At 30.1% G+C, this 26465-nt stretch overlaps 3 protein-coding genes across 4 annotated transcripts in view; 1 reads left to right on the top strand and 2 right to left on the bottom strand.

Annotated features, from left to right (window-relative positions):
• Positions 1–3001: 3001 nt before the first annotated feature.
• On the bottom strand, positions 3002–12974 carry LOC130441506 (uncharacterized). Its single transcript, XM_056775226.1, has 14 exons — positions 12756–12974; positions 10279–10319; positions 9719–10206; positions 9202–9489; positions 9010–9125; positions 7661–8011; positions 7563–7607; positions 7288–7496; positions 5806–6149; positions 5639–5753; positions 5503–5567; positions 4271–4509; positions 4061–4217; positions 3002–3285 (listed from the first exon to the last, which is right to left on the bottom strand). Exons 1-14 carry the CDS (start codon positions 12936–12938, stop codon positions 3116–3118), a joined length of 2811 nt encoding a protein of 936 aa, XP_056631204.1. The 5' UTR covers positions 12939–12974; the 3' UTR covers positions 3002–3115.
• Positions 4505–26465, top strand: part of LOC130441515 (UDP-glucosyltransferase 2-like) — a 30585-nt gene continuing 8624 nt past the window's right edge. Inside the window, exon 1 of one of the 2 annotated variants that reach the window (XM_056775235.1) lies at positions 4505–5438. In XM_056775235.1, the coding sequence (XP_056631213.1) occupies positions 5343–5438 (96 nt within the window). In that variant the 5' untranslated portion in view covers positions 4505–5342. Of the gene's footprint in view, positions 5439–22626; positions 23099–26465 lie in introns of those variants that run through there. The other variant, XM_056775251.1, reaches the window with a different exon arrangement.
• On the bottom strand, positions 16465–26461 carry LOC130441497 (uncharacterized). Its single transcript, XM_056775214.1, has 14 exons — positions 26189–26461; positions 26023–26051; positions 24391–25154; positions 24057–24332; positions 22478–22593; positions 22146–22400; positions 22021–22065; positions 19873–20084; positions 19490–19815; positions 17720–17837; positions 17218–17282; positions 16924–17159; positions 16681–16840; positions 16465–16625 (listed from the first exon to the last, which is right to left on the bottom strand). The coding sequence occupies exons 1-14, from the start codon at positions 26330–26332 to the stop codon at positions 16498–16500; spliced, it is 2874 nt and encodes a 957-aa protein (XP_056631192.1). The 5' UTR covers positions 26333–26461; the 3' UTR covers positions 16465–16497.

The raw sequence follows: 26465 nt of genomic DNA, 5'->3' as shown, positions 1-26465 counted from the left end.
AAACGTCTAGCGCTTTAGGTGATTTCGAAAAATGATTTTGATTACAGATCCTTAATCGAAGGAAAATTTAATCCTTTTTAGGTATTGGATGTGACGGTGGGGATATGCAAAGTGCTTCTTCGATAAGCACTAGCATATTAGACGATGTAGAAGAAGTAAAAATGCTTAAGAAAAAAATCGCAGATCTCGAAACTAAGAATAAACTTTTAGATAATGAAGTTGAAAAAGTCAATTTATGGTATGCCTCGTATATTTCGAAAAAAAAAATCATTCCAAATTCATTCAGAATCGCTTTATATTATAATTCTTTTTTCTTTATTGTTCCCGAATTTTTGTACCTACCCTGTATATTCATTCGGTGCTTAATAACTTCGAAATAAATTTTCAGTTTGATAAATGAACGAACAAAAACGACGAAACTAGAAAAAAAACTACAATTCGTAAAAGACAATCAAGATGTGTTCATTAAATTAAAAGAGGCATACATCAATATGAAATATAACGAAGCCGCCGGTAGAAAAATGATCGAAATAAGAGAAAAATCAATACAAACTTGGGAGGGAATTTTATGTCGTAGTTGTATCGACGCCGAACAATGGAGAAGACAATTAGAAAGCGTCCAAAAAACGTATAAAGATTCTTATTTCATCACTCCGTAAGTATCCACAATATGGATAATTCTAGAAAACACACAATATATAGATGTAATGTGTGTTGCCGCGATATATCTCGATCGACAGTACAATCAATTGTCCTACAATAGAATAGAAAGTATCACATTTGCAAGTGATTGTTTAAATGTCAACGGGTGTTGTGATATTTGACTTTTTTCTTATTTAGGTTGTTTGTTTTTTGTGTTTTTCACTGCTGTTTCTGTATCGATACAATTTATTATGCTGGTATTGTAACCACAGTGATTATTTTAACATTTTTTTTGGATAATTCAGATAAATTTTGTGTTTTTCACACCTCTCAATCAAGATCTTATATAAGTGTTTAGGAATTATTTTAATGTTATCCAAATTTAGATGCTACTTGAAAAATTTAAGTGATTACATGTTTTTCTATCGAAAACTTTTTAATAACAAATAGAAAATACAGTATTAACATAATCTAGAAGTACCAAATTATTTAATATGTGAAGAAGAAGAAAATATCAAATTAATTGTCGTGAATAATCTTTGGGTATAGACAGGGGCGTACTACAGTGATTTGGTGAATAAAATTCTGTGCAAAAATTATTTATTCATTCGTAAGCGTTAATATTTTTGACAAAATGTTGTTTTTAGGAAATATAATTTTCAAAAAAATAAAAACTCATCACCGATTTATGCCCTAGATCTATTTCTTTTCTTGTTTCTTTCATCAAATTTTCAATAAATTTTCTTATGCATTTTCAAAATGATATTTTAGAAACTCTGGTAACAAAAAAATGTTCACTGAGTTTCATTAAACAATTTCGGGTATCTTTCAGTAAGTTATTTATGAAAAAATAAAAACAACACACAAATTTATTTTCAGTTTACAGTTAGAACAATTACTGAATACGATAAAATATTTAAAAGAATTGATAGAAAGGAGAGAATCTTCTTGGTCTGGAATTGCGGAAAGGTACGAAAAAATCAACGAACAACTTCAACGATTAGAAAACGAAAATCGAACTTTACACGATTTACTCCAAAGTAAAGACGACAAAATTCCCATAGAAATCGATTTTGAAGCTAATACTGACATGGCTTTATACAAAAAAATTATTGTCAAGTACGAAAAAAAACTGAGGTTAGATATTTTGTTTCCAGTATTAAATGTTAACTTCGCCTTATATTTTCATCGAATCCCGCATTTCTTATTCTGATTTGTTTATTACTTACCACTTATTTTTCGTATTCTCTTTATTTAACTTTATAATTATTTCACACCTTGAACCGATCCTGTGCGTCTACATCCTACCACGCTTTTTATGTAATATGTATATCGATCAGTTAGATCCATAATCAGTCTTGATAACTGTCAAATACAACTGCAGTGTTGCCAGAATTAAAGCATTTTCTTTTTATTATATTTTGCAGAATTTTGAGGCAAAGTTTTATTATAGGCATAATGTTTTTATAAAAATTAATTATTAGCATTTAATATATTATAAAACGCTATATTCACTACTGTATTTCGTTAATATTATGAACTTATATCGAATACACTGTTTTGAATTATATGATAGATTTTTAAGTCTGGCAACACTGGACTAGTACCAAGTAGACACTTAGACGATGAGGAAGTGAATGCAAAAAACTAATAATAAATGTGGATAACAAAGTTTTTACTTGAAGTTTTGTTTAAATAATGTGTAATTGTGGTAATTGAGAGTGTATAATGCAATAAAAATAATAATAAGTGAATTGTGAGTATAAACAATTGAGTTTCCGTTAAGAATAATCTCTATGCAACATGGCGTCATGTCAGTTATCGGTATGATTTTATCTGTTTTATCATTCTATAATTTTCTTCATATTTCACCGTTTTTGATAAAGATTTTCGATGTAAAAAAATTTTCAGGGAGCTTGAAAAAAGCGGTAATAGATTGACTAAATTCAATATAACGTTTAACGAGAAAGAAAAAAAGATAATCCAGTATTTAATGTCGAAGTAAGTTAAAAAGTTTTTAAAAAAATCTGACGAATTCAAGCGTATGAATTATTATAGATATTTTTCGAGATTGAATGATAAAGTACAAGAAAAACAAAGAAGCCGAAGTACTTCTAGGTTATATAACGAAAGATATGGTGGAGGAAGTAGCAGGAAAACTGAATCGGAAATTCGTTATAATATCAAAAGTTCCGATATGTACGAGGCGGGTGAAATGGGAGACACGACTTTGAGATTTATGAATTGCATTATCGATTCGACTGAAGATGAAATTCCTCCGGTTACGAAACCCCAAATATAGAAAAATAAAACTTAGAATTGAAATTTTTTTGTTTCAATTTCATCTAAAACACATTAATGAAAGAAAATATGTTTATTTAAAATTTATTTTGACATAAAATATAAACAATTTTAGTGTAATTTGCTGAAATAAAGTTAGTTACGAGGGGTATCCAATAAGTTTTGGTACAAATTAATTGTGTTGGATGAACGGGAATTGTTTCCTATTTCTTGGAGGACAGGAGTAAGTTCCAGCGAATAATTCGGAATTTAGAGCCATATTTTTCACTTTTATTGGAGCTGGTAAATTCAAATTGTAAAAATCGCCGATAAAATCAGCTAAACTATTTGCATTGCAAAAATCTAGGGAAAAAATTGAAAAACTTTTGCTCTTGTTGACGTTAAATATATTACATTACGGGGGTTGTAAGAAATGTTGCCCATTTTTTTTTAATTATCATTTTAGGTATTTTTTTATAAAAAGTTCTAAATGTAATATGAAAAACGATCATTTTATTAAAATTTTTTCTATTTATATACGAGGAGTATTCAAAAATATGTATTTCACTCAATTACTTAAAAATGATACTTTTTTTCGAATTGAATATTAATCAAAATGAGTAAAATTGATGAAAAAATTACGAAATTCAAATTTTAAAAACATTTAATCAATCTTTTATTACTTTCAGTGCTATATTTACGACATACTTTATTTATATTTTCATACACACCTCGTATACTTATGAAAAGAATTATATATCTAATAATTGGAAGGGTTAAAAGAATATTATGCTAAAAAATGAAATTTAATTGAAAGAATTTATTTTATTTAATGGATGGGATAATTTGCTCACAACCCTCGTATCAAAACACGCGGATACAAAGCGATTTAGTACGCGGCGATGATGGCGGGCATTGATACCATCACTTTTAAGTACTGAAAAGAAAAAAATTGTTTATCAAAAGTAATTTATTTATATGAAATAACATATAGCAGGAATTTCAAGTGTGTCAAATGATATTTACCGTTTCCATCTCTATTTGGCAGCAATTAGAGTGATCAAATCTCGTGAATTTCTATTATATTAGCAGTATTGCCCGCCACCGCCGCGTTTCTTACGATTTTGATGATACAAACCTTGTAAAGCCATCGTAATGAAAGTTTCATTATGAGTATAGTCTGCAAAAGGTAAAGGTATCTTACGAGGATCTTCCAAATACATATCAGATACTAATCTAAAAGCCAAATTATCCCCTACCACTGATACATATTTGAAATTTTTTCCAGACACGTCCTACGAAATAAATTATGAACAATTTGAAAATTCGAAATAACCCATTTTTGTACCTCAACTATGCAGTCGATGTTTTCAATTTTATATTTAGATTTGTCGACCAGATATTTCGTATCGAATGTCTTCAACATTTCGTCGTAAATAAATTCATCTTTTTTATCGAGTTTTGGGGAAAAATCGTTCCTGATGAAATGCTTCGAAAATTGCTGGGCCAATGGTAAACCTTGCTTAGCTAATTTCACGTAATTTGGTAAATTGTCAGCCATTTCATCAGTAAATCCCGGCTGGTATACTGAGAAAATTTATAAATTATCATCTATTTGTGTTGAAATATTTTATTGACATCGTAACTTTTTGATTACACCTCGTATAACACATGATTAAAAAATGTTGTACACCACGCGTGCGTATATCGTTCTCTCTCAATTCAAACGCATCAAGTGCTGTTGCTATGTTATTCGCTGACAAACGTACGTTATGTGTTGCCAAACTTTTCAACTTTCATATCTTAGAACGATAAAAACAAAATTCTACCAATATATTATAATATGTTGAATTCAATTATAAAATATTAAATGTGTTGATAAAATTACATGAATGTTGTTTTATATATTTGATAAAAACCTTCAATATTACAATTGGTTTTAATATTGAATGAAATTCCTCAATTCCGGCAACACTGCGTACGTTCTAATATATTATCCCGAATGACGCTCATGAATTCGTAGCAAAAAAGAAAAAACATTAAAATTTATTTCATTGGTTATTTTACTATTGATTATCGTTAAGATCTATAAAGTTTTTATTTTCCACTGATCAAATGATCATTTAAATAACATAGACAGATATGCTTGGCAACCGCGCATAACGAAAAGTATTTTGTATCTAAGGCGGCGAACAATTGACTGTCTGCAAGTCCGAAAGTTGGCTGTGAGCTAAACGTCAAATGTATGAAACGGAATAGATATAAATAATTATTGTTTTATTTTACGAAAATAATATATTTAGATTAGTTAGATATCGTTATTTTTATAGTTTTAGTATAAATATTTGTGCATAGTTATAAAAAGTGATAATTTAAGTGGTGGCGAGTTAAAAATATTTATAGGTTATGTTGACACCTGAATGGGAATTGTGGGTTATTATTTTACAAAATCGAGACGTTTAAAGCAGGATAACAAATTATTATTGGAATATCAAGGAATTTTTTTAAGTTGCGGGGTGAGTCTAATAATAATATGCTGAACAAATTGTCTAATATTTAAAACATTGTGGTAATACGTACCTATTTCTCTGTTTGGAGGATACGTTTTTGGTACTGTATCGAAAGCATAAACAAAATATTTCAACCTAAAACATATTTTTTTATTTCTTCATTTGTTATTATACAAAAATTTTGTTATTCCTTATAAAAAACTTACAGTATATCCCCCGTAACATTTGTAGAAACTTGATCAAACAACATTTTTTTATAATGTTTAATCAATTGAATCAATTGTTCCTGATAAGTTCCTGATATCGACCAATAATCAAAAACTAAAAAATTAAATTACGAAAATTATAAATTTTTATAATTGTTTTCACTTACATCCAACGTTTTGTAACCCTGAAAATGGACTAGATAAAATCGGTCTGGTTATACTAATACTATCTATTCGATTTTTCATTATTTTGATAGAATCAGAACTAAAATTAGCTAAAAGAAGTGATTTTTCGAATCGCTGTTTAATATCTTCAAATACGCCATCAACTAAATCGTATAATTGTTTCCTATTTTTGTTCAAATCGGATATTACGTAAGATGATACTTCCGGTATAAGTTGAGCCGCTAGGTCCATACAATACTGTACTCTATTTCCGACTTGTCTCTCTATTACTATGTTTTTATAAAATTGGACGTTGTACCATAAATCTAACATTTCTTTGAGGTTACTAAAACATTTAATCACATAAAAATTTCAATAATAAATTACTTTATTTGAATAAAATAAACTTAAAATGTGAAAACAATAAGAAGGTATGCAACTATCCACCACTGTGCGCTATTGTCAGAATGTGCTTTATTACCATAAACTTCTTGTACAACGAAAGTAAATAAGTAGATAAAAAAGTAACATTAATAGCATAAAATTAATATAATAACCATTTGGTATTATTAAAAGGTAAATGTGAATTACATGTGAAACAAATTTTTTTTTAAATTGTAATTCTTTGCGTGCGTGTATTTTGAATTATGAAATTATTCTGCTCAACGTGACAACACTGTAGAATCTCATTTATTAACAATAGACAGACGCGTCATTTCCTCTTACAGCGTTGCCAGAATTATTGGTTTCTGTTTAATATGAAGAATTATATGATACTAAATTATTCAAAAATAAAAATATACATTTAGCCATTAGCCCATAAACTTTTTAATTAAATAATTATACAAAACAAAATTTTCCCTAATTTAGTTTTAGTTATAATATATTTAGTTTTGTTTTTATTCTTATCAATAAATTTACGAATGATATTGCCGAGTTGGGTTGACTGGCAACACTGGATAGTAACGCCATTTCCCTCCAACTTAAATCAGATAGTCGTTGAAGATCGCTGACGTGTTTTGTATTTGTTAAATTATTTTTGCAGTTAATGTAGTAGTGTATAAATAGTAAGTGTATTATAACTTTAAAAACATCTGTGAACAGTGATATATCTGTGAAATAGTGGGTAATTTGAAATAAATTATTAATTTTCAATGGTAAGTTGTAAATTTGTGTTATATCTCATGTCGCCGCCATGTTGAAAAATACGTAATGTTTAAAAATACATTTTTCATGATGAAACGTCTCGATTTGTTGAAATTGACGTTTCGACCTATCAAAATATGACATTGACGTTTTGATAATGGTCGAAACGTCAATTTTTACCTGTTATTTTAAGCTGATCTATGAAAATAGCCCTAGTATCGAAACGATTTAATAAGAGAATAGTTTAAGAAGAAAAAAGAGAAAATTAAATATATAAATGTCTAGCATTTCTTTTTCATTGTAACCTTTTTATTGAATATCATGTTTTTGAAACTCACTTTTTGTTGTTAATCATAATTTTGAATATTTGATCAAGATGTTCAGAAAAATATATTTGAGTATCACCTCCGATAGGTCTTTGCGTTAATTCTTGAAAAACGTCAGTCCAATCTATGCCCAAATTATATCTTTTCGTTAAATCTGACAAGGTGATTAATTTTAATTTCATCGAAGGATTCTTAGCTTTACGATATATTATCCAACTATCCTGAAATGTATCGGGGTTAATGTCGATTTGATTTATACAGGGAGAACAAAAAGATTCCTCTCTTACCTGCACTTGTCGTAGTATTAGAGACAAGTCGGTCTTAGTATCACCCTGTAAAAACAAATTTTATTACGTACAGTTCATTCAAGAAAAAATGTTTTTACCGTGTTAGTAGACGCCGAATTGCCTCCATTTTTACCTCCACTTCCAAAAGGATTGAAAGATTGAAGTTTGGATCCTCGGAAAGGATTCATGTTTTGTAATTTCGTTAGAACTCCTCCTAGGAAACTCATACCTGGAAGTTTACTGATAGGCTCTAATTCCATCATAAAGTCATTCAAATATCTTGTGATTTGATCGTTAATGCAATCGTCTATTTTGTTCGATAAAATATCTAATTCTACATTTTGAGATACCCCATTCGCTATTTCCGCTATACAATTTTCCTGGAATTGTTCTCTCAAAGACCATCCTTTTATATTCGTTTTGAGATAGTTGGAACCCGGTAGCGTCATCTGAAATAACATTTTTTCAACCAGGCTTAGATTTCATCAGGTAATTATTCTTTCAAACATTTACTTATTCATATAATGAAAAAATATAATAAACCAACGCCACCACTGGAATAAAACTTCGCGCGGTTTTAAATTGTGTAGAGAATTCCAGTGGCGGCGTTGGTAAATGATTTAAATTGAATTCATCCTATTTTTTGGGCATAAAAAGTGGAAATTGTTTTTTTAATTGTACATTTTTTTAATGTACTTTCCACATTCCACAAACAAAATTTCAATGTTCGGATACAAATTCATAGTTTTTTAATTTTGTCTCCGCCAAAATTAAGTTGAAATTTTGTTTTTCACACAATTTTATCGTATGCGCCAAAAAAAATTTTTATTTTTTATGACCAAAAATAGCCAGGTCCCATTCCCAAACACTGTAAAATGATTATTATTATAAGTAAGTTGTGAAGAAAATCACATAAAAATATGATTTAATAAACTAACGCCGCCACTGGAGTGAATCTGAATGTCACAATTTCGAATCGTACAAAAGATTCCAGGACCGGCTTTGATTTATTATAATAATAAAATAAGAAAATGCTGCGAACAAATATAAAGAAAATATAATGTAATGAACTGAAGCCTCTACTGGAATAAATCTTAGTGGCCTATTCGTAGGATTTCATGAATTCCAGGGGCGGCGTTAATTTATTTTAATAAAAAATTATACATGATTTTGAATTATCTTTACTTTTTATTACTTAGACCTGTTTCTATATTTTCTATTTGTTAAATCGTCTTGATTTGAGGTTTTTATTTTCATTTCAAATCAATTAAAAAATTCCAGTGGCGGCGTTAGATTTTTTTATATAATTAAAAAATATAAATGTTATTAATATAAACTTATGCCGTCTCTGGATTATATCTCAGTATATAATTTTAAATGGATTAAAAAATTCCAGTGGTGGCGTTGATTTCTTAACGATAATAAAAAAAATTATATTGATGTTTACCTCAAAGATGAATTTATTATTGAGTATATTTATTCCGACATCGAAAAAAGGCATCGATTGGGTTAAAATCGAAATAATTATAGCTTCCACATCGCTATTGGCACCAGTACCTTTCACTGAGAAAAAAAATTGATATTTGTAGGAAATTTTGAAAAAAAAAAGACACAAAAAGGCACTTTTTTTCATACTTACAACCGCTAATCCTGCTGATCCTGTTTATAGAATATCCGTAATCAATACACTGCTTGAAAAAACTATTAAAATATCTAATGGAATCGATCGTAGCCGCGTTTATACTTTTTTGAATGCTTCTTAGGCTATTTTTGAAAAATTTTTCAGGGTTATCTAGTTGTGGGTTATGACATATCGCGGAATAGTAGTCTTCACAATAGTTCAGTTGATTGGCGTGGCTCTTCATAGCCAACATGGACGAGGCAGATCGTTTACAAACAGGTTCCAAACACGCCGGCGGATCATTCACTAAAAATACACAAAAAAACCCAAAATGCGTGTAAAAAGTCCAAAATTTCGAACTGGATTTATTTTTGGAATTGTATGTGATTGAAAAAATGAGCTAAAGCCTGTTAACTCGCGTTTTTTATGAAAAAAAAAACCAGTTCTAGTACTTTCACAACAAACCCGGTATATTTGAAGGAAGTGAGGATGTTTTTTAACTACAATCCTGAAATTCGGGTTTATTTTGACTTACCGGTTCGAATCGTAAGTCCTGGTGCAGCAGGAAGTTGTTTGTTGACTATTTTAGCCGCTGGTTTGAAGTTGAAACCGAAATAACCTCTCGATATGGGGGGTTGTGATACGTTAACAACAGGGGGAACTGCAGTATTTGCCGTGAAAATCGTTGAATTAAGTGTATCGGTCGATATTGAAATAACCTCCGAGGTATTTGGATCAATTGGAGGCGGCGGGATGTCAGTAGTGGTTTCAAAATTGATGATTTCAGTGCTTGGTACTGATTTTGCGTCGTTATTAGTGATTATTTGGAATATGGTACTAGGATTCTTCGGTGATACTGTGATATCTTCATTTTCTTGTGATTCAATTCCGTAAACGACTTCATCTACAGTTTCTGTAGCTGTTTCGAATAGTTCTGAGCTACCGAAGTCTGCGATTGTTTGTAGGTCCGAATAATTTTTCATAGAATGAATTGTCGAAATGTCTTGAATGTCAGGATTGTCACTGCAAGCACATTTATTATGATAAAAAATTTCAACGTATGCTGCATTAACTAGGAAAACTTTTTCAACTTACCTCGTAGTATTTCCAAATATGTTTTTATTGTGAAATGTATCCTGTAACATTAAAAATTCGATTTAGGCGGGAAATTAATAATTCATTATGTAATAAAATACGTATGAAAATAAAATTAAATTTTTATTAATTTTTTTCAAAATAGGGCCACAATGCACTTAATCTAACGTTGCATTCATGAGTCGTTGCATTTTAATTGTGTCAAATCTTTTTTCTATTAGCAATTTGCTTATGTCGATTTTATGGAATTATACAATTTATTAAATAAACGCCGTCACTGGAGAGAATATTTGTATTTAATTTTTAATCATCTGAAGAATTCCGGTATTTACAAAAATGATAATAGAATTACGAATGCCTAGAATTCCGACCAAAAATATAGATTAATGAAGCAAGGCCGTCACTGGAGAGAATATTTGTATTTAATTTTTAATCATCTGAAGAATTCCGGTATTTACAAAAATGATAATAGAATTACGATGCCTAGAATTCCGACCAAAAATATAGATTAATGAACCAAGGCCGTCACTGGATTAAATCTCTGTGTATAAGTTCGAATCATTCCAGAGGCGGCGTTGATTTACATCGATAATAATAGAATTTTAAGTGCCGAGAATAATTAATAAAAATAACAATTTATAACCGAACGCCGTCACTGGAGTAAGTATCTTGATGATTTTAAATTATTTGAATAATTCCAGTAACGTCGTTGATTCATAAAAAAAATTAATGTTATAATTTCCAACAAAAATATAAATTGTTGTATCGAGGCCGTCACTGGAGTAACTCTCCACGTATATTTCTAATCATTCAAAGAATTCCAGTGGTGGAGTTGATTAACAACAAAAATATTAAAATTTTAACTTCCGAGAATAATGAATAAAAATGACAATTAATAAACGAACGCCGTCACTGAACTAATTTATAAAAACAAAATAAAAAAATAAAAGGCTATAAGTAATTTCGTAGAAAAATATGAATTGTAGCCATAATTTTGAATCATTTGAAGAATTCCAGTGGCGGCGTTGATTTACAAAAATAAAATTACGAATGCCAAGAATTCCGAAAAAAAAAATATATATTGATAAAGGAAGGCCGTCTCTGTAGTAAATCTCTGCGTATAATTTTGAATCATTTGAAGAATTCCAGTGGCGGCGTTGATTTACAAAAATAAAATTACGAATGCCAAGAATTCCGAACAAAAATATATATTGATGAAGGAAGGCCGTCTCTGTAGTAAATCTCTGCGTATAATTTTGAATCATTTGAAGAATTCCAGTGGCGGCGTTGATTTACAAAAATAAAATTACGAATGCCAAGAATTCCGAACAAAAATATATATTGATAAAGGAAGGCCGTCTCTGTAGTAAATCTCTGCGTATAATTTTGAATCATTTGAAGAATTCCAGTGGCGGCGTTGATTTACAAAAATAAAATTACGAATGCCAAGAATTCCGAACAAAAATATATATTGATAAAGGAAGGCCGTCTCTGTAGTAAATCTCTGCGTATAATTTTGAATCATTTGAAGAATTCCAGTGGCGGCGTTGATTTACAAAAATAAAATTACGAATGCCAAGAATTCCGAACAAAAATATATATTGATGAAGAAAGGCCGCCACTGGAGTAAATTTCGGCGTATAATTTTGAATTATTCCAGTGGCGGCGTTGATTTACAAGGATAATAACAAAATAATGAATTGCGAACGAAAACGCTGCTTTAGACGTGTCTTATTTCTATTATGGGGACATCCAAAAGTCTACAAAACTTTAAACTACCAAATTTATACGTTTTCATATATTTTTTAAAATTAAATGATTGCAATGGAAATAATTACATTTTTATTTAAAAAAAAATCGTCAGTTTTTATCTCAATGTGAATATCAAGAGAATTTTTGTTTACAGCTTTTAGTAATACAGCAGGAAGTCATAATCTACAAATCATTATTTTTTTTTACTACAAAATAGAAAAAAATCGATAAAAATCAATTAGTCATAGGATGTAGTCAGTTAAAGCCTACTAAAGCGATAAAAAAAATAATATTATTGGAAACTTTTCGTGCCAAAAACATTACAAAAATTTTTCGTCGAGAAATCTTTCATAAAAAACAAACTTTCAAAAGTTTTGTAGCCCAATGTCTAGTTTTTTGTCATCAATCAATCTTGGCAACACCGCAGAAAGTTCAACGTTCTTTCCGTCTGCACTAATACTTCTTACTGGTCACGTGACACATAACAGACTGTTTGTTATTTAATATATTCGCGTTTTCGACAAAGTATTTGCTTAATTTTTTTGACTAATTATATACGTGGTGGTACGATTTTTAATTTTAATAATTGATTTCAAAAATACAGAAAAAACATAGGAAAACGTATATTTGGAATTTTTAGGAAAATAGAGTAAAAGGACGTTAAAAAAAGTGCAATTACGACCCCGAACGATCCAGGGTTGCTTAATCTAAATTAATAAACTCACCTGCTCGTTGTCACTAATTTTTTTATAGAATTTGAAAGCAAACAGTAACGAAGATATCAGAATCAGTACGACTAAAAAAATAAAAAGGGCGCATATGAAAGTTTTGAACCCCGCGTATCTATTTATCGACGTTCTTCTTCTAACCGTTGTTTTGGTAACCGTAAAAGTACCAGGGTCGTTCATATTTGATCAGCTATCACCACCCGAATGAAAAATAATGAAAACCGCATTAAGCATCCAGTTTTATCAAATGGATAAAGGAAATTCGTATTGCAATATCGGATCGATATTAATTACCTTATCTTTAAGAAAAAAATTGGGTGTTGTTTTTCAAAAATTTCAGTTTTTAAATCGAAAATAGTGGTTGTCATATTATATGCCGCTTATTTTTTGAAGAAATGTCCTTGGAGAATCTCTGTACGATGAAAAAAATCAGGAGGTTACTTAATTTTATGGTTTTAGAAATACGAGGGTTAATGAAATATATATGCTTAGTTAAGAAATCGCTGAGGCTAAAATAATCGAAATATCGAGCTGAAATTTTTAAAGGATGTTCTTGAAGGATGTTTATATGATGAAAAAAATCAGGATGTTGCTTAGTGTTATAATTCCAAAAATACGAGGGTTCAAAGATGTTGCAAATATGAATGAAAAATATATACTTATTTAAGAAATCGCTGAGGCTAAAATAATCGAAATATCGAGCTGAAATTTTGGAAGGATATTCTTAAAGGATCTCTGTATTATAAAAAAAATCAGGATGTTGCTAAGAGTTATGATTCCAAAAATACGAGGGTTTAAAGTTATTGCAAACATGAATGAAAAATATATACGTATTTAAAAAATCACTGGGGCTGAAATAATCGAAATATCGTGCTGAAATTTTTAAAGGATGTTCTTGAAGGATGTTTATATGATGAAAAAAATCAGGATGTTGCTTAGTGTTATAATTCCAAAAATACGAGGGTTCAAAGATGTTGCAAATATGAATGTAAAATATATATTTATTTAAAAAATCACTGAGGCTAAAATAATTGAAATATCGAGCTGAAATTTTTAAAGGATGTTCTTGAAGGATGTTTATATGATGAAAAAAATCAGGATGTTGCTTAGTGTTATAATTCCAAAAATACGAGGGTTCAAAGATGTTGCAAATATGAATGTAAAATATATATTTATTTAAAAAATCACTGAGGCTAAAATAATCGAAATATCGAGCTGAAATTTTGGAAGGCTGTTCTTAAAGGATCTCTGTATTATAAAAAAAATCAGGATGTTGCTAAAAGTTATGGTCCCAAAAATACGAGGGTTCAAAGATGTTGCAAATATGAATGAAAAATATATACGTATTTAAGAAATCGCTGAGGCTAAAATAATCGAAATATCGAACTGAAATTTTGGAAAGATGTTCTTAAAGGATCTCTGTATTATAAAAAAAATCAGGATGTTGCTAAAAGTTATGGTCCCAAAAATACGAGGGTACAAAGATGTTGCAAATATGAATGAAAAATATATACTTATTTAAGAAATCGCTGAGGCTAAAATAATCGAAATATCGAGCTGAAATTTTGGAAGGATGTTCTTAAAGGATCTCTGTATTATAAAAAAAATCAGGATGTTGCTAAGAGTTATGATTCCAAAAATACGAGGGTTTAAAGTTATTGCAAACATGAATGAAAAATATATACGTATTTAAAAAATCACTGGGGCTGAAATAATCGAAATATCGAGCTGAAATTTTTAAAGGATGTTCTTGAAGGATGTTTATATGATGAAAAAAATCAGGATGTTGCTTAGTGTTATAATTCCAAAAATACGAGGGTTCAAAGATGTTGCAAATATGAATGTAAAATATATATTTATTTAAAAAATCACTGAGGCTAAAATAATCGAAATATCGAGCTGAAATTTTTAAAGGATATTCTTAAAGGATCTCTGTATTATAAAAAAAATCAGGATGTTGCTAAAAGTTATGGTCCCAAAAATACGAGGGTTCAAAGATGTTGCAAATATGAATGAAAAATATATACGTATTTAAGAAATCGCTGAGGCTAAAATAATCGAAATATCGAACTGAAATTTTGGAAGGATGTTCTTAAAGGATCTCTGTATTATAAAAAAAATCAGGATGTTGCTAAAAGTTATGGTCCCAAAAATACGAGGGTTCAAAGATGTTGCAAATATGAATGAAAAATATATACTTATTTAAGAAATCGCTGAGGCTAAAATAATCGAAATATCGAACTGAAATTTTGGAAGGATGTTCTTAAAGGATCTCTGTATTATAAAAAAAATCAGGATGTTGCTAAAAGTTATGGTCCCAAAAATACGAGGGTTCAAAGATGTTGCAAATATGAATGAAAAATATATACGTATTTAAGAAATCGCTGGGGCTGAAATAATCGAAATATCGAGCTGAAATTTTTAAAGGATGTTCTTGACGGATGTTTATATGATGAAAAAAATCAGGATGTTGCTTAGTGTTATGATTCCAAAAATACGAGGGTTCAAAGATGTTGCAAACATGAATGAAAAATATATACTTATTTAAAAAATCACTGAGGCTAAAATAATCAAAATATCGAGCTGAAATTCTGTAAGAATGTTCTTAAAGGATGTTTATATGATGAGAAAAATCAGGATGTTGCTAGGAGTTATGGTCCCAAAAATACGAGGGTTCAAAGATGTTGCAAATATGAATGAAAAAAATATACGTATTTAAAAAATCACTGGGGCTGAAATAATCGAAATATCGAGCTGAAATTTTTAAAGGATGTTCTTGAAGGATGTTTATATGATGAAAAAAATCAGGATGTTGCTTAGTGTTATGATTCCAAAAATACGAGGGTTCAAAGATGTTGCAAACATGAATGAAAAATATATACTTATTTAAAAAATCACTGAGGCTAAAATAATCAAAATATCGAGCTGAAATTCTGTAAGAATGGTCTTAAAGGATGTTTATATGATGAAAAAAATCAGGATGTTGCTAAAAGTTATGGTCCCAAAAATACGAGGGTTCAAAGATGTTGCAAATATGAATGAAAAATATATACTTATTTAAGAAATCGCTGAGGCTAAAATAATCGAAATATCGAACTGAAATTTTGGAAGGATGTTCTTAAAGGATCTCTGTATTATAAAAAAAATCAGGATGTTGCTAAAAGTTATGGTCCCAAAAATACGAGGGTTCAAAGATGTTGCAAATATGAATGAAAAATATATACGTATTTAAGAAATCGCTGGGGCTGAAATAATCGAAATATCGAGCTGAAATTCTGTAAGAATGTTCTTAAAGGATCTCTGTATTATAAAAAAAATCAGGATGTTGCTAAGAGGTATGGTTCCAAAAATACGAGGGTCCAAATATGCTGCAAATTTGAATGAAAAATATATACGTATTTAAAAAATCACTGAGGCTAAAATAATCGAAATATCGAGCTGAAATTCTGAAAGGATGTTCTTAAAGGATCTCTGTATTATAAAAAAAATCAGGATGTTGCTAAGAGTTATATTTCCAAAAATACGAGGGTCCAAAGTTATCGCAAATATGAATGTAAAATATATACTTATTTAAAAAATCACTGAGGCTAAAATAATCGAAAAATCGAGCTGAAATTCTGAAAGGATGTTCTTAAAGGATCTCTGTATTATAAAAAAAATCAGGATGTTACTAAAAGTTATGGGACCAAAAATACGAGGGTCCAAAGATGTTGCAAATATTAAAAAATTTATTTTCCTTTCAACAATTAAACGTATCAATAAATAAATTCGAATTTGTAATCATATTTTTAATTTTGATCGGAGCCGGTAGTTTCTTGTTGTAATAATCAGCTATGAAATCAGCCAAATCGTTCGGCTTACAAAAATCTAAAAATTAAAAACATTTTAACGGCCAAATATATTTTCCATTGCATACGATTACCTTGAAGAGCAAGCGTAAGAAAATTTTCTTCGACCGGTATATTATTAACGAACGGTAATTCTTCGTCATTCGGCTCGTTCTGGAAAAGTTCAGATACCAATTCGAATGCCCTATTATCACATACTAAAGATTCGTAATTCAGATTTATCTCTGACGCTCCCTAAAATATTATTAAGTTTGGCAACACTGTTTGTCTGATTATATATATTAGATCGTAGTGTGCGTGATGGAATTCAATCTCACCTCAACTTCACATTCGATTTTTTCCACTGTGTACCGCGACCCTAATAAATTCTCCGTATTCGAAGATTTGTTTAAATATTTGTAAATTATAATTTCTTCGTTATTTAATTGATTCGGATGATCGTTATAAATGATTTGCTTAAATATTTCCTGTGCTAATGGTAATCCTTTTTTGGCCAAAATGACGTAATTCGGTAAATCTTTCGTTATATCGAAAACGTATCCCGGCTGGTAAACTAAAATCAAAGTAGTCGGTGAAACTAATATAAATGAAACGTTTTGAGGTTATGTCACCTATGTCTTTGAATGGGGGAAAAGTTCTAGGATACGTATCGAAAGGACTCACGAAAAATTTTAATCTGCAAAAAAAATATCAAAATAAAAGAATAACGTATCTACAGGGTGTACTTATTATAATAAATCGAATAATCCATAAATGTTTGGTTAACAAGATGGCGCCTTCGGTTTGTCAAGTACGAGTGGAAGTTTAAAGAGGGAAAGTATACGAGGAGGAGTCGAAATGGTACAAATTTTAATTGAAATTTAATTATTATTGTTATAATGATATAACAAGTTACGAGGGTACTTCGAAAATAGCGATAAAGTAAGTATGCTTTAAAAGATAACGTTTCGGTTAATTTTAGTACCCGATTTACATCGTATTGACTTTTACTAGTAGGATTTTTCAAAAGAAAACGTGAAATTATAGATACATCATTGATAATTGTTTTTTTTTTTCATTTTTGTACACCCAGTATGATATAAAAGTACTACTAATACATTTTTTTATACTCACAAGATTTTGCTTGTAACATTATTCATTGCTTTATCATAAATTGTTCGTTTATATGTTCGTATCATTTCTATGAGCTGGTTTTCGTATGTTTCGTTAATTTTTGGTGGAAATTTACTATCTACAATAGAAATATTTATTGAATTCCCCCTGTAAACGTAATTATATAATTCCTCCAAGCAGTTTTGCCAAACTTTTTCGACAACTCTCAATAATATTTTATATATATATATATATATATATATATATATATATATATATATATATATATATTATCGAACGATATAACAGATTGTTTACAAAATAAAATTAATATGTAACAAATAATTAACATTCATATTCATATAAGTCGTAGAAATTCTTCATATTGAAGGAAATTTTTTAATTCCGGCAACACTGTACTTATCCGGTAGTTGGAACTTCTCGCGGTTAGCAGCACTGATCTTATTGGCCAATATCGACCACGTGTCAAATATTGAATGTAATGGCTGACGCACAGGGTCGGCTCAAGTTATGTAATTTAATTTTGTATCTAATAATTGAAGTAACTAGCATTATAAATAATTATAGAAAAGTTATAGTCCCAAAAATACGAGGGTTCAAAGATGCTGCATATATGAATGAAAAATATATACTTATTTAAGAAATCGCTGAGGCTAAAATAAAAGAAATATCGAGCTGAAATTTTGGAAAGATATTCTTAAAGAATCTCTGTATTATAAAAAAAATCAGGATGTTGCTAAAAGTTATGGTCCCAAAAATACGAGGGTTCAAAGATGTTGCAAATATGAATGAAAAATATATACGTATTTAAGAAATCGCTGAGGCTAAAATAATCATAATATCGAGCTGAAATTCTGTAAGAATGTTCTTAAAGGATCTCTGTATGTTGTAAAAAATCAGGATGTTACTGAGAGTTATGATTCCAAAAATACGAGGGTTTAAAGTTATTGCAAACATGAATGAAAAATATATACTCATTTAAAAAATCACTAAGGCTAAAATAATCGAAATATCGAGCTGAAATTTTGAAAGGATATTCTTAAAGGATCTCTGTATTATGAAAAAAATCAGGATGTTGCTAAGAGTTATGGTTCTAAAAATACGAGGGTTGAAAGATGTTGCAAATATGAATGAAAAATATATACGTATTTCAGAAATCACTGAGATAAAATAATCGAAGTATCATTTCTATGAGCTGGTTTTCGTATGTTTCGTTAATTTTTGGTGGAAATTTACTATCTACAATAGAAATATTTATTGAATTCCCCTGGTAAACGTAATTATATAATTCCTCCAAGCAGTTTTGCCAAACTTTTTCGACAACTCTCAATAATATTTTATATATATATTATCGAACCATATAACAGATTGTTTACAAAATAAAATTAATATGTAAAAAATAATTAACATTCATATAAGTCGTAGAAATTCTTCATATTGAAGGAAATTTTTTAATTCCGGCAACACTGTACTTATCCGGTAGTTGTAACTTCTCACGGTTAGCAGCACTGGTGCTTATTGGCCAATATCGACCACGTGTCAAGTATTGAATGTAATGGCTGACGCACAGGGTCGGCTCAAGTTATGTAATTTAATTTTGTGTCTAATAATTGAAGTAACTACCATTATAAATAATTATAGATGGAATTAAATGAAAATTCTTACGGCAACACTGCTTGGTTGATTATAATTTTATATTATGGACGTTGTCAAATGTACTTTTCATTGTTAATATTCGAACAATTTAATATGAAATATTAAATACGTTACCTTCTACAATAAACAATTCAGGACCTTTTATGTTAAAATTGTCTAATTTTTCTTGGATCAATTTTATACTATTTCCTCCCAAATTAGCGATTTGAAAAGATGTTTTTATTTCGTCCATCATTTTTTTAGCTGTATTTTCGATTGAAGCAGAATTTTTTTCAGTGTTTTTGTTGGTTATGTTTGTTATCAAGTACGACGATATTTCTGGCATAAGTTGAGACGTCAGTTTCATACAGTACAGCCCTCTGTTGCCAATATGTCTTTCTATGACGAAATTTTTATAATATTCCACGTTATACCACAAATTTAACATTTCCGTGACGTTACTAAAACGAAAATACGTTTATAATTCAATATTCCACTAAAAACAAAATTTTACATACTATTTTTTATCGCTCAATTGTGTGAAAACTTCATTCAAATAATCCGAGAATAATATATTAGTATCTCCTGTCACTTTATGTTTTCCTAATAATTTTTCAAATAATTCAACCCAATCAATATCCAAGTCATATTTTTTATTTAAATCATGCAATGTAATTGACTTTGATTTTCCGTATGAATTAGGGACGTTACGATATAACGCTAAATTTTCCTGAAATCAAATAACTCAATTTAACAGCTATCGAAAATCCCCATAATTTATTTACATGTTTTTTCAAAGTTTGGCAACGTTGCTTTAATGTGACGTCTCGCTGTACGACGTCTTATGAAATGAACTAGACATAACTATATTAAATTTGCGTTACCTTTATTTCGATTATGTAACTATGATTTTATATTGCGTTACCTTAAATTCTATTATTTTGGAATTACGAAACATCTAATATGATATACCAGTATTCTGGCAACGCCGCTTCTATCCCTGACTTACTCTAAACAATATTTTCACGGTTTTCATCTATAATTATGTGACGTATTTCAGTATAATAATAACATTATTTTAGCATAAAAAAAATAAAATTATATTTTCGCTCCCCTATCACTGGCTCTTATTTCATATCCCAACAAATTTCGTTACCTTCACTTATATTGCATTATCATTAATTGATTTGCGTTACCCTGACTATGATTACGTTACTCTGCATAAAATCGCGGTACCCTTAACTCGACTGCGTTACCTTGAACTATATCGCATTACCTTGAATTCGATTATGTTACTCTGAATTAAACCGCGTTACCCTCAACTTGACTGCGATACCCTGAATCAGATCGCGTTACCTCGAACAATTTTACTAAATATTAGAACGGCGCCGGTTACACATTGCGTTACCTGAAATACGGTAGGATATATGGCAACGCCGCTTTTCATCCCTAACTGATACCAACCAATAATCTTAAAGAATAATTTCACACTTTTTAGATGTTTTGAGACGTATTCCATTATGATACTAGGTTAGGTGCATGCTTTTAACAATGGAAAGAATAAAAGTATATTTTCAATCCTCCAGTAGTGGCTTTTATTTAATCTCCTCAGGCTGCGTTACCTTGAATCCGGTTACATTACGCTGAATCAGATTGCGTTACCCTTAAATCAATTGCGATATCCTGAATCAGATTGCGTTACCTTTAAATTAATTGCGATATCCTGAATCAGATTGCGTTACCCTTAATTCAACTGCGATATCCTGAATCAGATTGCGTTACCCTTAATTCAACTGCGATATCCTGAATCAGATTGCGTTATCCTTAAATCAATTGCGATATCCTGAATCAGATTGCGTTACCCTTAATTCAACTGCGATATCCTGAATCAGATTGCGTTACCCTTAATTCAACTGCGATATCCTGAATCAGATTGCGTTACCCTTAATTCAACTGCGATATCCTGAATCAGATTGCGTTACCCTTAAATCAATTGCGATATCCTGAATCAGATTGCGTTACCTTTAAATTAATTGCGATATCCTGAATCAGATTGCGTTACCCTTAATTCAACTGCGATATCCTGAATCAGATTGCGTTACCCTTAATTCAACTGCGATATCCTGAATCAGATTGCGTTATCCTTAAATCAATTGCGATATCCTGAATCAGATTGCGTTACCCTTAAATCAATTGCGATATCCTGAATCAGATTGCGTTACCCTTAAATCAATTGCGATATCCTGAATCAGATTGCGTTACCCTTAATTCAACTGCGATATCCTGAATCAGATTGCGTTACCCTTAATTCAACTGCGATATCCTGAATCAGATTGCGTTACCCTTAATTCAACTGCGATATCCTGAATCAGATTGCGTTACCCTTAAATCAATTGCGATATCCTGAATCAGATTGCGTTACCCTTAAATCAATTGCGATATCCTGAATCAGATTGCGTTACCCTTAATTCAACTGCGATATCCTGAATCAGATTGCGTTACCCCTAATTCAACTGCGATATCCTGAATCAGATTGCGTTACCTCGAACTAGATTAAACTGGAAAAACAAATTTCTAACGAAGCCTAATGATATTATGCCAAAAAAACTAAGGACTGGAAGATATTCTCGAAAAAAAAACATGAAGTTATTTTTTACATCCCTCACCTGAATTATATTTAAAATTTCGAAAAAATTCATTTTTGTTTCTTCCTGCAAATAAAAAAAAATTATAAATATTTATTTCAAGAGATTTTCATTTAGTAAACATGATAAAAATAATAAAAAATTACCTTGGGTACAATATTTTTCAAGAAATCCATGTCGTCAATTTTACTAATGTCCTCTATTTCTTGCGAAAATTGAATTATATAATTTTCAATTTCTGTTTGAATGCATTTATCGACGTAGCTGGATATTTGATTTAATCTCACGATGTTGTCCACAACGCTACCAGCGATTTCAACAAAGCAACTTTCTTTGATCTGTTCTCGTAGAGACCAACCCTTAATATTAGTTTTTAGATAGCTCAATCCAGGCAATGTCATCTGAAGTAAATAAACATGTGACGTCATCAAAATTTAATAATTAATAACAGAAAAATAAATTTGCGAAATTTTTTTACCTCAAGTATGAATATGTCGTTTCTAATATTCAATCCAACGTCAAAGAAAGGCATGGATTGTGTCAAAATAGATTCTATAACTATATCGGAAAAGTCTCGTCCAGGAATTTGTTTAACTGAAAATAGATACACCCTGTATATCAGTTACGTATAAATGAGCTTAAAATGTTAAAACAACAACGAGATACCCATCGTGCGGTATTGTCAAATTGTGCTTTATTTCTGATAATGCTTTAGAAATATCTACTAAGAATTGGTGTAAAACATAAAAAAAATATATTTACAAGAAATAAAATAATAATTAATAATTAAAATATATGTGTTATTATTTAAATATGAAAGTTGATTATTAATTATTTTCTTATTGTTGATATTACATGTGTTTAAAATGATTCTGCTCTACGTGACAACGCTGTGTAAAGATACTCGCGCCATTTTCTTATACTATCTAGAAATCTCGCATTTGTCACTAGATCGTTGATTTAGTTTAGTTTATAGATAATTATGGTTATTTAAAAAGTGATTGTGCTGCTATAAACTCAATAAATGTGTAACAAATCAAGTTTATTAGTGATATATTACTAAAAATTGGATTGTATGAACTATAATCTCTTTTGACTGGTAAGTAGTTTGTTTTAACCTCAATTTTTGAAGAACTGGCGTCGTCGATATGAGTGGATGTGTTTATTGCACTATTTTTAAAATTAAAACAATATGAAATAACTAAAATATAGTATATTGTTTTGTTTCATAGTCCAGTAAATCCATATTACTATTGATAATTGTATAACCACTCAAATTAGATCTTCAACAACCTACTACATTGTAGGTCTCATACCAAGAAAGAGAAGAAGAAAATATGGTTGTCATCCTTTATATATGGTGTATACAAAATAGTTAATATAATTAATATTTTAATTGTTTTAATTTTTAAATACAAATACTTCATGCGAAAAAGTACGTTGTATATAATAAAAACATCGATATAATTTGTTTCATAGTACAGGGTGATCATAAAGTAATTAATAACGTTATAGAAAGTATTTTTTCGACTTACTGCTTTTACTGAATAGGCCTGTATAAATATTAGTAACTAAACAGCTGCTAGACTTGTTAAAGGATGTATAGGGATAAATTTTTTATATCTAAATGATTTTTTTCGAATTAACAACCACTTTTTCTTCAATTATTTAAAAAACTATGTGGGACATTTGAACTACTCATGAATGTTTTCACAAAAACACAAAAATTTCATACAACAATGACTGTTGTACATGTAAAAACATCGATACGACCTATTTCTATTTGTTTTATAGTACAGGGTGATCCATAAAGTAGAAATAACATTATAGAAAGTATGTTCTTCACTTACTGTCTTTCCTGAATAGCCCTGTATAAATATGAGTAACTAAACAGCTGCAAAGTTTGTTAAATGATGTATAGGGATCAATTTATTATATAAAAATAATTTTTTTACAATTAGCATCAACGTTTTATTCAAATATTTTAAAAATTGTGTGGGACATTCGAACTACTTCGAAATTGTTAAAAAAAATTCTCGTTCTATGAGAATACTCACGATTTTTGATTCTATTTATCCTGTTAATAGAATGCGCGTGATTGTTGCAGGCGTGATAAAAATCACCAAAAAATCCAATTCCATCAGAATGATTTCTATCGATTAAATGAATCAAATTTTTAAACATTTGCCCCAAAAAACGATCCTCGCTGCTTTCTTCGGGATTAAGACAAATCTTATTGAAATAATCACCGCATTTATTAATATTCTCATGATTCATCATCGACAACATCGTCGAAGACACCCTCTTACAAATAGCTTCTTCACAAATTTTTTCTAAAAAATAATTTCAACTCCCATCATTCAAAAATTCGAATTTCATTAATAAAGTTACCTTCAAACGGTGCAGGTGTGGTATCAGTAGAAACATATTCCCCTATATCGAATGAAGATGTGGAAGAATCAGCAAATAAGATTTTATGAGTACCAACAGTCTCAGGGGTACTACTTGTAGGTGCTAAATTACCAGGTTCAGTAGTAATTACTGCACTTGGTCTTGTTTTTTCTGTTGTAACCACATGGGTACTGTTTGTAGGTGCCAAATTATCAGATTCATTAGTAATTATTGTCCTTGGTGTGGCTTCTTCTGTTGGTACCACGGTGGTACTACTTGTAGGTGCTAAATTATCGGATTCAGTAGTAATTACTGCACTTGGTCTTGTTTTTTCTGTTGTAACCACATGGGTACTGTTTGTAGGTGCCAAATTATCAGATTCATTAGTAATTATTGTCCTTGGTGTGGCTTCTTCTGTTGGTACCACGGTGGTACTACTTGTAGGTGCTAAATTATCGGATTCAGTAGTAATTACTGCACTTGGTCTTGTTTTTTCTGTGGTAACCACACGGGTACTGCTTGTTGTAGGTATTGGCAAGCTTGTTTCAGTAGATGTAGTGTTTGTAGCAGTTGTTTGGGTTGAAATATTCCTTGTTGTAGATGCAAATAAGTTTAGAACAGATGTTGTGTTTGAATCAACAGTTGATGTCGATGGTTGAAGTGTACTGCTAGCAGTAAGATTTGTTTCTGTATCAAAACTATTCCTGATTGTTGTAATTGAATGTTGAGAGGTGGTTTCAGGTGTTGCAGGTTTATTATTTTTGCTAAAATTGAACGTTAAAGTATTAAATAAATAATAAAAAGCAAAAAAATCGACTCGACTCGCTCGATACTCGAAATTGCAATTAACTAGGAACTAAAAATAATCCAAGGGGGCTAAATCTGGCGAATAAGGTAGCTATTCAAACTTTAATTCATTAATTTTCACTTGCGGCCGTTTTTACTTGATTTCTTCTCTCGAAAGTTGCAATAAGACTTACCGTTGATGGTTTTTTTTTTTCATTTTTCAAGATATTTAATGAAAATTATACCGAAAAACCGACTTGCTTGCAGTCGGAACGTTATTTGTCTTCTTTGAACCCGGTCCTCCCTCTTCGGTCCATTGTTTCGATTGCTCTTTAGTTTCCGGTGCGAAGTAATAGACCAATTTTGATGAAACAGCCCGAAAATTCAGGTTTTTTTCATTACCAAACACTTCACGACGATGATTTTGTTCAATTGTGAGCAACCATCTTGCGCACAGCTTTCTCCATGTCCAAATTTCTAGTTATTAAGTCTAATATGTCTGCTAGATCGTACAGTCTCGTCTAAACTGTTCAGCTTTTATATTGGTTGGACTAAAGCCTTTCAAATGAAAGTATCGTCTTACAAATCCACTGAAAACGTTCACTATTGATGGCTGCCAAACGAATAAACTAAAAAACCTGGCGTCTTCAATTTTAAAACATGCTGTAATTTATCAAGCAACTACCGCCATCTCTAGGCTAGACCAGGTACTTCAGGAACCGTCTCGGTAGTTTGATAATGACTTATAGAAGACAAAACGGTCGTTTTGTTAAATATTTTTTGAAAATTAGAAATAATAAATAAAGCAAATGTTAGTTTTAGTAAATAGGATTAGTAGGAACTCACCCTTTATTATAATCGGATTTAGGTTCGTCCTGGAATGAAATGACAACATAGTTAACGCTAAAAAGTATAAAAAGAAAGACTACAAGACGAAATAAACGTAAAAAAATCGAATTTTTCCACTTTTTCGATGGTATGCCTCTAGTTTCGAAAAAAAATAATAACTTACCGTTATTTTTGTAGTATTTGGTTTCTTAAACGCGTATAACAGTAGAGATATCAAAATTAACATTGCCAAAAACGCTAAAAGGGCACAAATGAAGTTTTTATAAGACGCATCTTTCCTATTTCGATTTTTTCGATTATTAAACATATTCGTTCCGTTGTTGTACTCCCTGGCACTAATTCAACTAACCGCGGTATCTTCAATACCAAATTATTATCTTTCGTAAGGAAGTTGGTGAAATTATCAACCGATTTAGCCACTTCCTCGAATATTTTTTTTA

Source organism: Diorhabda sublineata, chromosome 1, assembly GCF_026230105.1.
Source record: "Diorhabda sublineata isolate icDioSubl1.1 chromosome 1, icDioSubl1.1, whole genome shotgun sequence".
Classification (NCBI taxonomy): domain Eukaryota; kingdom Metazoa; phylum Arthropoda; class Insecta; order Coleoptera; family Chrysomelidae; genus Diorhabda; species Diorhabda sublineata.
The sequence above is the reverse complement of the archived record's forward strand: the minus strand, read 5'-3'. Positions and strand labels throughout refer to the sequence as shown.

What these genes read in the sequence shown, in the direction of transcription:
- LOC130441497 (XM_056775214.1), bottom strand. Translation starts at nt 26,332, where the DNA reads ATGTTTAATAATCGAAAAAATCGAAATAGGAAAGATGCGTCTTATAAA. An exon ending in CACACCTGCACCGTTTGAAG is followed by an intron (nt 24,333 to 24,390) that starts GTAACTTTATTA and finishes ATTATTTTTTAG; the next exon opens with AAAAAATTTGTGAAGAAGCT. An exon ending in AATGTTACAAGCAAAATCTT is followed by an intron (nt 17,283 to 17,719) that starts GTGAGTATAAAA and finishes TTTTTTTTGCAG; the next exon opens with ATTAAAATTTTTCGTGAGTC.
- LOC130441506 (XM_056775226.1), bottom strand. Translation starts at nt 12,938, where the DNA reads ATGAACGACCCTGGTACTTTTACGGTTACCAAAACAACGGTTAGAAGA. An exon ending in TAATACTACGACAAGTGCAG is followed by an intron (nt 7,497 to 7,562) that starts GTAAGAGAGGAA and finishes GATACATTTCAG; the next exon opens with GATAGTTGGATAATATATCG. An exon ending in CATTACGATGGCTTTACAAG is followed by an intron (nt 3,286 to 4,060) that starts GTTTGTATCATC and finishes TTTTTTCCCTAG; the next exon opens with ATTTTTGCAATGCAAATAGT.